The sequence below is a fragment of the Ascidiella aspersa genome, chromosome 6, assembly GCF_963924565.1.
Source record: "Ascidiella aspersa chromosome 6, kaAscAspe10.2, whole genome shotgun sequence".
Lineage (NCBI taxonomy): Eukaryota > Metazoa > Chordata > Ascidiacea > Phlebobranchia > Ascidiidae > Ascidiella > Ascidiella aspersa.
In genome coordinates this window covers 8,690,183-8,703,653 of record NC_139452.1, presented here as the reverse complement: position 1 = coordinate 8,703,653, position 13,471 = coordinate 8,690,183, and the positions used below count along the sequence as shown (strand labels likewise).

At 39.4% G+C, this 13,471-nt stretch overlaps 1 protein-coding gene across 1 annotated transcript in view; it reads left to right on the top strand.

Annotated features, from left to right (window-relative positions):
• Window positions 1-13,471, top strand: part of LOC146139527 (dnaJ homolog subfamily C member 17-like) — a 75,949-nt gene that overhangs the window by 1,796 nt on the left and 60,682 nt on the right. The window contains exons 6-9 of the mRNA XM_083392229.1: window positions 374-458; window positions 712-836; window positions 956-1,033; window positions 1,110-1,274. Coding sequence (XP_083248355.1) covers window positions 374-458; window positions 712-836; window positions 956-1,033; window positions 1,110-1,274 — 453 coding nt within the window. The remainder of the gene's footprint in view (window positions 1-373; window positions 459-711; window positions 837-955; window positions 1,034-1,109; window positions 1,275-13,471) is intronic.

Below are 13,471 nucleotides of genomic sequence, written 5' to 3'. Positions count from 1 at the left end.
TTATCCAAGAAAAGCTAAAGGAATAATTGGTAGTTTTTTGCTTTAACAACCCAAACAGATGTTTTATAAAATAGCTCTGACATTGCCAATTAGATTTGTTGTGTCTTTAAGTATTTAATTTATTGTGTAGTTAAGTGGTAAAGGTTAAGTTGTTTTGATCTGTGTTATCAAGCAATATAAAGAAGGTTTTATTTTTCTGCCCTCATAATATATTTGCTTTAAGGAATACAGAAGGGTGTACCTGGTTAACATTAATTTTAAAAATGCTCTAAACAAAATATCTCTTCTATGAGCTGGAAGCAACACCCTGAAATGTGAGATGCTTCATAAAATGGCTTGCCTGTTTAGATTTATTTTCTACTTTCTTTTTTAGATTGATAGGTTAAGGGAAGAGGGTTCAAGAATATTGGAAGAAGAGCAAATCAGAATGAGAGAGCAACTTAAGCAAGAAAGACTTGGTAAGTCGATCCAAAGCTGGTTTCTAAGTTTTGAAAAAACACTACTGCTGCTTTGTTAGGCAATTTGAATGCATTGTTAGTGAATTTATGTTTGCCATGATTTTTGGATTACATCTTTTTTGTTTTTCTTTTTAATTAAAAATAGGATATTAGTTTTAGGTAATCACATGGATGTACAACATTGAATAATAACTGTCCTAAACTTCAAACCTTGTCATAATTTTATGTTTTTGTTTTAAAACCTTAATTTCAGCTGCCGAATCATCATTGAAACACACCAACCAAGCAGCTCGACTGAAACTGAAGTGGAAAAGTAAAAAGGACGATTCTTCAAATGGTGGATATTCGGCGGAGTTGCTCAACAGGATGTTCTCAAAGGTATTGCAACGCTTAACAAATCCTTGTATCAACCATAGGGCATCTTGTGTAAGCAAGAAAGCAGTTCTGTCAGCAATTATTTATGAATAATGCTAACCTGCTTATGGTATTTGTTACAGTACTGTGATGTTACTGCGTTGATTCTGTCGAAAAAACCTGGAAATGCTGTGATCGAATTGGAAAACTCCAAAGCCGCTGTAAGTTTGCTTGAACACTTTGGGCTAGTTTTATTCAAAAACTATGCCGTTTATTGAATCATACGTTTCCCTTCAGCGTTTGGCTCTTAGCGCCGAACTAGGCCTGCCTTTAAACCCACTGAAGATCGTCTGGATCAGCGGCGACGTGGCAGACTCTTCGGCTCCATCTTCCAGCGAGGATGAAACGCGAAAACGTCCGGCGGGTGGCGTCGGCGAGTCAAACTCGCGGCCGCGTGCGGAGGTGCGTCGCATTTGACTAATTTAAGCACTGTGGAAACCAAACTTTTTTAATCGTATAGTTTTGACTTGCATTTGAGAACCGTTAGAGACGATGCGAAACTGTGTGTTTCTGTTTAGATTAATGGCATTTTTATGCCAAACATTAGCATTTTTATGTTATTTATGATGTATGAACTACAAAATCCTAACTTTACGTATTAAGTACGCCTCTGTGGAGGTGTTTGATTGCGGTCAACATGATCTGACATATCAAACTTGTCCCCTATATAGTTTGACCATGTACTGGTTGTTTACATGGCACACAACACAATATGAACAGCTTAGCTTTGTAAACTGAACAGCAACTAGCTTTTCCACTGTTCAGACTTATCTACATCGTATCCATCATGGTGTAGACCAGAGTTTCCCAACCTTTTTTACGCTAGTGCCCCCTTGGAGTCAGTATTATTTCATATCGCCCCCCTCATCTTGCTTTACAGTAAAGTATTATATTAATCGTTGTATTATATTAAATCGTTATCATCATATTGTCTTCACTTTCGTTTCGATAAGCTGTCAGTGATATTTTAGGTTGCCTGCCATACATTCACTATTGGAATTTATACATACATTATTTCATCAGGTTATGTCATTACCTGGAAAAATTCATATCTTTCTGCACCAAGACTTAAGACTTTAAATCCTTTTTTAGTCGCGGGCCGCAACCGAACTCATAAATGTCTCTGTGGGCCGCGCAAAATGTTAACTAAGAAAAATGTAAGAACAACTGTGAATCAGGCGGCCTCAGATTTTTTCTATCCATACTAATAATGAAAAGTGTAATAGTGTTTGTTAATGTTTTGAAGTCCGGGCGCACCTGGCGAGCTTTCTTTTACCTAAGAAAGCCAATTATTACGTAACAATGGTCGGGAAACTGCTACAACTTCGCAGTACGGAAGTTGCCATTTAAGGTTAAAAGTTACCTACGTCCTACAGTGCTGTTTGTTACTATTTGTATGTGAACTTTTTATAAAATTTTTTGATATAAGTACTTTCATGTAACGCCCCCTTATGTGCGTTCAGCGCCCCCCAAATCATGAAAAGACTCAAAACGCCCCCTTGGAACTCGCCAACGCCCACAGGGGGGCGGTACCGCCCACGTTGGGAACCTCTGGTGTAGACAGATTGTGTCAAACTTGGGGACAATCGGACGCAAAACTGGCACATGTTTGCTTTTGGTGCTTATTATAATCGTGGCAAGAAACCCAATTGTCGAGTCGAAATATCCATCCAGCTGTAAAACTCAGTAACCGCCGTGTGCAGTACACTGGTAACAGATAACTCCGCGTTTCGTTGTCGAGGTCGTAAGATCGAACCCCGCCCGCGCATATCTTCACCGGAGAAGTGACAAAAGCGGAATTCCTGTCTTCCGTACTGATGGAACGCGCCTTTCTTTTCCCGCCGCTGCAATCTGCCCTGTCAATCGACGGGCGCATTTTCGTGAATAGAAAATAGACGGCCTGGCGTAATTTCGCTGCTGCACGCGAGCTGTTTGTTTTTGCGTTCCGCGCGATCGCTCGAGCGCGACCGATGGAAAATTACCGCGGCCCGATGCCTCCCGCTTCGAGAAAGCCAGTTTCCCGCCCTTCTTTGCACGGGCAAGGCCGTGTTTTTTCCTGCAAACTATACTTGCGCGCATAGCTTGAGCGAATAATGCATGCGCGCATAGCTTGAGCGAATAATGGAGTCTTTGTGACGCCGGGTTCGCCCCAAGGTATGCAGTCTTACCGCTGCCGTAGCCTACTTACTATATTACGCTCCTAACATATCACACTGTTTGCTGAAAACAGCCTGTCGTAGTTGCTGAAATAAGTAGTCCTGTGTACATGACCCCGCAAAGCGGCGTGAAAAAAGTGTGTTTGTGTCGTATGCCACTTTGCCAGCCACCAACCGTGCAGCGCTTGAAATTTACAGTAACCTGGCGGCCATGGTTTCAAGCCCTCCATATATGCTTGTCGTGCAAAATTTGTACTTAGCAAGTCGGCACGCTAAAAGCAATCCAAAAATCGCATTATTTGGCAATCGGCATTGCGAAGACTGATAGCTGCGGAACGTTTAAAATACCCTTGACCGATACAAACATTTGGACGTAGATACTGCTTTGCAAAGTGATCGGCAAGACGTGGTGGTTCAGGCGTCATTACAGTAAATAACGAATTGTGGTGCGGCATTTTCGACATGTCCATTTTAATGCGTTTTTTCTCACTTGTTTTTAAGCTGCTACCTTGGGGCTTAAGGTTCGGTTTATAAGCCTATTTCGGTTCGAATGTTTTAACTTTACGGTACCCAAAGTCATAGTGTTAAAAGGCTATGGCGCAGCATTACATACAAACACATCAATATGCGGGGAATAGGGATTTCTATGCAAGCAAGGCAAGTCGAGGAAAAATATTCCGGTGGTCTGATTAGAACTCACGTTTTTGGTCAAACTGTAACCATCATCTCACCGCAGATTTTGTTCGATTTTTGGTGTAAATTGCCGGATTCAGTTATAACACGTACTAGGCCCCTTATATATGTCCAGTTGTTACGAGGAGTCATGTTCGCCATCCCAGTCGCGTGTCGCCCAGCTAAGTCAAGTCCAGTGCCTAAGCCAGCGCGTAAATCCCGATACGGCTTTTGTTGGTCTTAGTAGGCCCGCTTGGTTGACGACGCGCGACGCACAAGCGATTTGCGTCCGAAAAGAGTAGATTTGTCGCCTGCTGTTCAATTAGAACTATATACCTTACTTTCAATTTGAAATTTTGATCATACACATCTCAAAGCTATTCATCGTTTTTGTTTTGTTTACGCGTGCCGAAATTGGAATCGATGTGTGTTTAAAGAACATACCGGGAAATCAATAATTTGCGCATTGTAAATTGTATATTCCCCCCTTGAATCACACTTATTACACTGTATTTCCCCGCCATAAACTGCCTTTTATTTCTCCACCATGCTAATTTGCCTATTAAGTTTTCACTGTTTTAAGAAAACTGTTAAAAAATCTAAATTTGCTGTGGTGATATGTGGTGATTAAATTTTTCTGTGGTGAGTTCTACTACTGTATTAAAAAAACAAAAAAACGAGGCCGGGCTGGTTTTGCGGACCGGTCCTACTCAGCAATGAATAGTTGCGTTCTATTCTTTTTCACGTTGTTTATTGTTGCTTTCATATCTCCCCATGATAACGCTACACAAGAGGCTTTCCCTTAAACTACACCAGCAACGTAAAACCAAGGTGTGTATGTTTTGTTACAAGATACTTATCGCCTAAGCGACAGAATAGCGACACGATTAGGCCACAAGAAACGGCGTCCGATCGCCGGTTAAACTGTAACAGTGATCTTTTATCGAAGGCAATTGGACACGCATTTTTGCTCGGAGAAACGCGTGCTATTTTTAGCAACCTTACACAAACCCCGTTTAGCCTACTTTTAATGTGAACTAAATCCTTAAATTGTGGGCAAAAATGTTGTTATTTAAGTTGCTAGCGTGGAATTTGGATCTTAACCGTGCTTTGTATCAATTTTGAATAACATTGCCGTGTATGTGAAAGATTTTCGTTTTAAATGTTTTTTATTTTTATTTATTGTGCTCATTTCAAAGCGTTTAGATTGAAACTATAGCCATTGAATTTTAATTTTAGTTAAAATTTTCTATGATTAAAATAAAGTTTTCTATGGTTAAACCAAGAGAGATTGTTTTCGTGCCTAGCAGAAATCCACGAAAGCTGAACAACAGGTCCCCAGTGATTTTCTTAACTAAAAATTCTCCCCTCACAACAAGGCGCCGAAGGATTTGCTGAAATATTATCTTCTCATGTGTTCTCCCGCTAGAAACGCGGGTGGCTGTGTGATGTATCATTCGGCTCGTTTCTGAGGCGTTCCAGAGCGATTGTGACGTCACAAGGCGCTAATTATCGCCTGTTTACGTTTAAACCTGGATTGCCGCGCATAGCCAAGTGTTGTGATTGCGCTTGTTGCCGATATAAGTAAGCCGTTGCTGCAAAAAAACGGCGAACTGTTTGCAGCCTTTATTTTGTTCCGAGAACCGCTTTTCTAATTTTAAATCCGCTTCAAAACGTGACCAGCGCTTTAGTTTTTACGCTGTGTAGCGCACGTTTGCCTTTTTGGATGCGAATTTTGGTTTGATGTGGTGTTTGAAAGTTTAGAACCTACAAATTTAACGCAAAGCTTTATTAACTTAAAAAAACATTGTTCTTTTGTGATATATATTGCCGAATTGTCAGGGTGCTTGGTAACCACGCAAAATTGATGAACACTAAACGTAACTGTCCTCAACTATTTTAAGAGAAAAGTTGACATGCTAAAGGTAATCAGCTTAAACGTAAACAACCAGGCCAAATTGTAATTCCGGGCAACATCAACTCGCCAATAATGCCGGCAGGATCCACCGAACAGTTATTGAATTAAAATATTCTTACTCTCGTAAAGTTGTTTTTATGACAACTTTAAACCAGTTTTTATTCAAAATGTACCCCTCTATCCAAAAAGTTGCCAACCCCTAGTTGAAACGTCACAATTTTCCTTAAATTGTTTTCGTGCGCCTTGCGGACGAAATTCATTAGTTCTCCATCTGTCAAGTGGCTACGTTTCCACTCTAACGACGACACCCGATCCCGTTTATAAGAGACCCCGTCCGTCACCCAGGCGATTACCCACCCACAGCCCCATCCAGGAGTCCGTTCACAGTATCCGTGCTGTTGCCCGACACAGAAAAATCCCCTTTAACCCACCTGACCCCTGACCCGGCCCCACTTTTCGGGGCAGCTGTCCACCCACTGTCCACTTGGCGTTTGGGGTCGCACAGGTCCCTTGATGACAAAACACGGCTTGTGACGTAACAGTAGAAGGCCACACAAGCGCAGAGGGACGTTGATCGATAAAATTTGAGAAATAATTTTGTCAGGCTTGTTTCTGTTTTTCTGGTGTGCATTGGTTTTAAACTATTTAAAATAAACAGGGCTGTTTGATGGAGTTCCTGTAAAATCATAATTATTATTTAAAATTAATCTAATTATTTAGATATAAGGTGATTACCTCAATCTCTTGAAAAACAGCGCTAAACTATTCTCGCCCATTGATGATTTATTACTCAACCATTTATTCATTGGATTTTTGTTTGCTGAAATCTCCTTTTTATTACTGACGGAAAACACTCTATTGCTATAATAGACATGTGTGGCCTGCAAAAAAATATACTTCTCAGCTAACCTAAATGTCCAAATAAGTGTTAACTTTCACCAAATACAGTTCTTCAGCTTGCGTATAGAGTTCGCTTTAAGTACGACTTTAAACGACAAAGTACAAAAATTTTTAAGCCGGTTTTAGGCCTTTAGTTAAAGCGCTGCAACATCAATTAAACTTGTCGAGGCATCACGCTATTTACCTGGGGTTGTGGGGTTAAGCTGGATGGGGCGTTTACGGGATTGTGCCCCGATCGTGTTTAATCCCGGGGTCGACCCCCCTTATCCCCTTTGTTTTGCCTTTTAGTTAGGGCCGAAGGCTTCGTTTCAGATCTTACGGTGGTGGTACATTTTGACTGGAACGCTGCTTCTTTTTACAACGAACACACGCAGCTGTTTAAGTGTTCTTTAATGACCATTTTGAGTAAACGCTCTTTAATGAAAATTGTTTCACATAAATTCTGTTGCGTCTCGCATTCAAATTTCAAAGCATTTACTTTACCTGGCAACTTTGAAACCAACGGGTTTTCGCGGAGTGGCGATAGTGGCCTAAAAACACAGTTTTCAAAATTGTTTTGTATGCAGAAATTCAATAAAATATCTCAATAAAAGTAAGTTTTTTTACTTACATATTTTAAGTACCATACATATTTAAATCCAAAAGTGTCAACCTTTAACAAATTTTCTTCATATAGGATAGAAAAATATCCAATTATTATATAAAAAACAAGCTAAAAAAATCCTGCAAATTCATATATTTGTCTGTATTTTTTTCTAGTTTTTTTTTGCGAAATCAAACCATGCTTGTTTTACAACTAACGTTTATGTCTTGGGTGTGTTCCTTATTGTTTTTTCTTTTGAAAGCGTCCAGTTTAACACCGGCCTAAGCAAGTGAACAATCCAAAATAAAACACGCGAGAATACAGGGAAAAAAGTAAAAAAGCATACAGCAAAAAATATGACAAAAAAATGCCAAAATATAGAGAAAAATACGACGAAAAAACGCTGGAAAAATATGACAAAATATGGCGAAAAATACGGCGGAAAAAAACGCCGAAAAAATGTGGAAAAAATCGCGAAAAAAAAGCGAAAAAACGTCGGGAAAATACGACGGAAAGTCTCGCCTAGTCGGAAAGCGTTAATCCGGCGGAATTCTTGGCGCTCATCGTTGTTCTGGACCTCGTTCCTGTCGCTGCCGGTCGCGTCGGTTTCCTCCTGTCACGTGACGCGCTGTCACATACCGGCTACTTTGACGTCACTAAGGCGTAACGGTGGCGATTCGCAGGTGGAAGAACGCCACCGTGATTTTTGCAAGTTTGTTTGTTTTTTCCAGGTCTACTGAAGCTCGTACTGTTAGGGAAGCCCCTAGTTTTGGTTCTTTTTAAAAACTTTTACTCTAGATCAGTGCTTCCCAACCTTTTTAGTTCGCGACCCACTTTTAATGCAAGTTTTGTTGTGCGAGATATGACCAAAAAAATAAAGTTACATAAAACCTGCATCTCTGCCACTAGCGTATCCGTATACTGAAATAGTTAACGTGACACAACACATCTTGATGAAAGGGTTTTGTGATATTATTGCATAAATGCTACTGCAATAATTTTCCGATCTACTAGAAAACTGTAACAATAAAAATGCTTCGCGATCCACTGGTTGGGAAGCACTGCTCTAGATTGTTAACAGAGCTGTTTTATTCGCGAGTTGACTTGCTGTTTGATTATGTAACTTTTCATAAAGTGCCGTGTTGCATGGGAATATATTTCATTAAACACTGTTTGTACAACTAAAGGTTGCATTTAAACTGATTAAGTTGGCCGAAAAATGATTTGTATCAATATTATCTTATTGCGTGGTTTGCTTTTCACGGTATGTTTCAGGCTATAATTTAGGTACTTTTTGACTTTCTCATTTTCCGGATAAAAAACTTCTGCTTCTAAGAATTTGCTTTTAAATCCTATACATTCTTTCCATGCTTGTCAACGCCAAAACGACTTAACTTCACCTCATTACTAAACTACCGACAGTTAAGAAAAGGTTTAAACTTAAACAGACATGCAAAAAGCGCTTCATCGAGATTGATGCGCGATGAGTGTCCAGTAATCGGACACGAAAAGAACGCCTTATTTGGAGCGGTCGATTTACCAGTAGCCGTCTGTCGCTGGCCCGGTTGACATATTGCAACGGAAAAATCGTCTCGGAAAACCACTTCTTTTTCTGTCTCGTCTTGCGGCGTGTTTTGCCGTGTCTGCGCTTTTTATTTAATCTCTTGGCGAGGAAATTCGGTTTTCGATATCGCTAATTACTATAGCGAGTGTCTGCGGGTTGAGACCGCGTCGATCGAACTGGCTTTTCTTTGCAGTCTACTGAGCTAACATTTTTACACTAGAAGTCTCGCATGAAGGTTGTTAGGCGAAATCACTTTGACTAAATTTTCGTTTTTTTTTCAAAAGCCTTCATGCCACACTTGAGAAAATCTAATGTAATTTAGCCTTTTTGAAAAAGGTTTCCAGTAACTTGGCCGACACTCGATTTAAAGTGTTATTTGGATTTATTTTATTGCGCTGTTTAAATAATTTAAGCTGCTTGTCTAGATCAGCAATTTTACCACGCGGCAAACAGTGCCCAGTTTGTAATGTGCTAATTCTGTAAGTAATGTTACGTAATTGATGGTGATCCCAGCTTTTATTGTTATATTTGCCGTTACAATAAATGCACGGAAGCTGGTTCTCAAATAAATTGGCAATCCGACTACGATCTACTGCGCATGCAACATGATGCCAACCCAACAATGTTACCATTTCCCGTTGCTTTTGCTTTTCGCCTATCCCGTGACGTGGTATGACGTAGGTGCACGCTCGATCGAAATTCAGACGGCGTTTTAAATGGTTCCTCCAATTATTGGGACTTTTACCGATAAAAAAAAAACCCTACAGACTGTTCAACGCACGATCAAGAAACTAAAAATACTTTCAGGGTCGTTTAGTTACGGTATGTCGACTCGGTAGAGAAAGGTTATTAAACTGAAGAAATAATAATCGCTCTCCACTTGCGATAAGTTACCGATGGAATGCAGACCTGATTCCTGAATTTGTCGAAATAAGGAAAAGGGCCTTTGTTAAGGTTTGGAAATAGCGCCTGGGCTATTTTGCCCACTGTTTTCAATTTTGTGAAAACATGATATGCACTGCAAGGCGCCTAACTTGAGAAACGCCAATTTTGTGTCTAAACGGTTACTTTTATATATTTAAAACAACTCAAATTGTTCAAAGTGGGCCACAATTATATTAGTGAACACAAATGCTTATGTAATCGCTATCCAAACGTTTTTGTTATATCCCATAATATAAACCAAGCCCATAATGTAATGACCGAAAAAAACAGCTCTTCTGGTAATTGTAATTCTTTACCAACGTAAACGAGCAACGAAACGATATGAAAACAATTAGTAAAACATTTTGCCTTGTTTTCTTACAAGTCAAAATGTTTTCCTATCGTTTCGTTGCTCGATTTTTTCGTGCATTTTTCGCTTTTTTCGTGCATTTTTCGCTTTTTGTGTGCTTTTTATATTATATTGTACGAGAGTTCGGTGTCATTCAACCTAACGAAGGCGACTTGCATAGGTTGCCGAAACGTTGTAAAGATAACAATTACCAGAAGAGCTGTATTTTGATTATTATTACTATGGCCGGTAGCAACAGTTTATATAAGCCCTTGATATGAAGAACACGGCATGGTCTTTTCTCGGATGCCTATGGGTTTTCCGTCGTGCTCTTGGAAGAAGAAACAATGCGTTTTTTGTCCAAAATTGGATTTATCGGAGCCGGCGGCTTTCCATAATCCGCTCAAATAGGCGAAACTGTCATTTTTTGACAGATCCGACGGCCCACTCTGCATTCCACTTAATAGCGACCACGAGATTTCTGTCACTGAGGAACGCGGTCTTATAAGCTAACGAGACGGTTCAGAAGCCTTGCTCTATATCTGTAGGACGATTTATCTCAATCTGAGTGTATTGCAGACCGGGACCTGGAATTTTATTTGGATGGGGGCATGGAATTTTTTTCAGAGATGATTTCCAAGGTTACGTCAAATATGACGTCACAACGTAGCATCTAAACGTGACGTCTTGAAAATAACCCTGAAAACACCACACAGGTCGTTTGTTTGTTAAAGTTTTAGTTTGGGGGATGCTACTTTTAATAGAAAAAACAATTACATTTGCTTGGTTAACATAGGCAAAAAATACATGGCAATGTGCCCGTTTTCCTCTTGGATCCACCCCTGGTGCACAGTCCCAACTCGAAACGTGCGGCTATTCGTAACTTGTGTTTGGCTCCTCAGCGGTTGATGACCATATACAGCAGCAGCACAAGCGGCGGTAAAATGTAATTGTAGCGGGTTGTAGAACTGCCGACTTGCAGAAACGTGTGCTGTATGCTATGGGAGTGTCAAGCGGCTATTTTAATGAGGCCTGTCTGACACGTTTACAAGTGGCAAAAACTGTGTCATAAACTAAACGCATTGCGGTGCTTGTTTTCAACGATCGGCGTCTTGCAGATGGCTGTGAAATGCCTTTTGCAGTGCCATTTATCGTCAGTGGCAAAGGAAAAGGTTCTCACGGTTGTAAACAAGAACTCAACTGGTGCATTAATCATTTTTTAGGTTTTATCTAAAATTTGAAATAATGACTTACAACATTTTTTGCGTGAATTTAGTTTGATCGCACAACGCTGGAATCTAATCGAAACTCAATAGATGTGAAATTCCGCAAGGATGCATTGAAAATCATAGATTTTTAAATGAAATTCAACAATATAATTGCACAGAAAACATTTATAATTGTACAGAAAACATGATTTCAAACTTTGAAATTTTTGTTATTTTTTAATCGTAATAACTTATCGTAAGTGTTGATGCCGTAAATGTTTGGAAGCTTCATAAAGAAGATACGTTGCAAGTAAATTTCAACTCAAATTACTGAGTAAACTTCCGTGCAATCGTCGATGTTTATTATGTTTTGTTTTTTAGGAAACATGCTTTAAATTTTGGAGTATTTTTAAATGTTTTAGACGTTTTATTTTTCAATCCCATCATCAGTGTTTATGCCGTTATTGTTTCGAAGCTCCACAATTTATACAAAGAAGATCCATTTCAAGTAAAATCCAGCTCAAACATACCACCAAACTTAAAAAATCGTGTTGGCCTCGAAGTTCATCGTGCACCTTTCCGTGACCTCGACTTTAACGCATCAACTTTCGCAGGGAATCGATGTGTGAACAGTCCCGGAAATCGCAAAGCGGTAACACCGCGAGTACCATCCCCGCAAAACACAACCTCCCATTCCCAGGCTCCACCAAGTTTATGTTTTCTCCCTTTTGCGGATGTCGTGCGCCGAGTCAAAACAAAACACGGCAAAATAACACAACCGTGTTTTTTCTGTTAACAAGTCGTGACACTGTTATTTTTTCAGCAGCCTCAGCCTATGTAGGTGCGGGACGATGCTTTCTACCAGCCCTAAGCGGACAACTTGGGATTTTCAACTTTTACAAATTAGAATACATTGGAAGTATTTTTCAAAAATGTGTATTTAATCATCATCAGGCATATAGTTAAATATTGATTTTCGTTCCCCATTAATATACGACCAAGTAAAACAAATTTAAAAACTTCTATATATGCTATACCAATTTTACCCAATACTAAATGCTTGGGGCGACATTAATGTAAAGCTCTTAGTTTTCGAAAATTTGTTTAGAAATATATTTACTGAAAGGACGACAACAAAAATGTAACTAGATTCTAAACAGAACTACGTTTATTCAAATTGATTTTAATATTCAACAAAGTAATTAATCGGAATTCTTTCTAATAAAGAATTATCAAGCGCAATGTTTGTCGAATAAGACAAATATAAATATATAGCTATGGCTGTCGAGTTTTTGACATGTATTCCTCTGTTGTAAACAAACCCCATATAAAGGTGGCTATTTTCTCAGTGTCGATCACTGTTATTGTGCCCTGTGAAATTACTTGCCGCGAATAAGGGGTTCATTAAAATTGCTCTAAAGTGTACTCCCTTTCTGCTGCAGTGTCTCTGCGCCCATGGTTCCCATGCTGTACAAGTCATAAAAACATACACGATAGTGACCTGACTGAACGAAAATAATAGGTATGAGGCAATCTACTCTTTACCTCGAATAGGAAGCATCGTAGGCATTTCTCGCCCAAGTAAAATAATTAGTTAGCCAAAAAATTAAAGCTTTATATATTATTTTCACTTGAATTGCTTAGTAACTTTGCGTAGAGTTATAAGCTATATATTCGGAGAGGATTTCCGATATCTGGAACTTTTTCGATGAAATTTTATTTTATTTTTTTCCTATTTTGAATATAAAATAACTCGAAAAGGGTGAACTTTGATTAAAGTATTATTTGAATATGCTGTCGTTGTTCAAACGACTACTAGACGAAGTCATTAAATCAAAAAGTTTGCGTCCCGGGTCACGTATACTAGGTATTGTAAAAAGTAGCAAAATAAACAAAGTACCAAAAAATACTCTGCCGCATAGGATAAAATGCGATCTTGAGCCGCTCGCAAGCGATTGTATTCGCACTTTAGCCCGCCGTTGTTTTGCGACATCTTTTATCTGGCGAATCTCTTCTCGTCTGGAATCGAAGGAGCCTCGACCTTGACTCGGCGAACCCAAACGGTTTGGGATCGCGCCAGCAAAAATAAGCTCATCTTCTCTTGCACTTCGTCTTTGGGGTTCAAAGTTCAGGGGTCGTGTACCCGAAACGACCCTTGGCCCTTCAAAGGTCGCTTCTTGTGCTTTTTCAGGTGTGTGATTGTCATCTTTCAGATTCATTAGATATACAGTCTGCAATCTTGTTTATCTTGTCAAAAACTAAGGTTAATCGAAGATTACTGCTCTAAATTCTATTGGACACGGTTAACTTCTATATCTTAAGTAA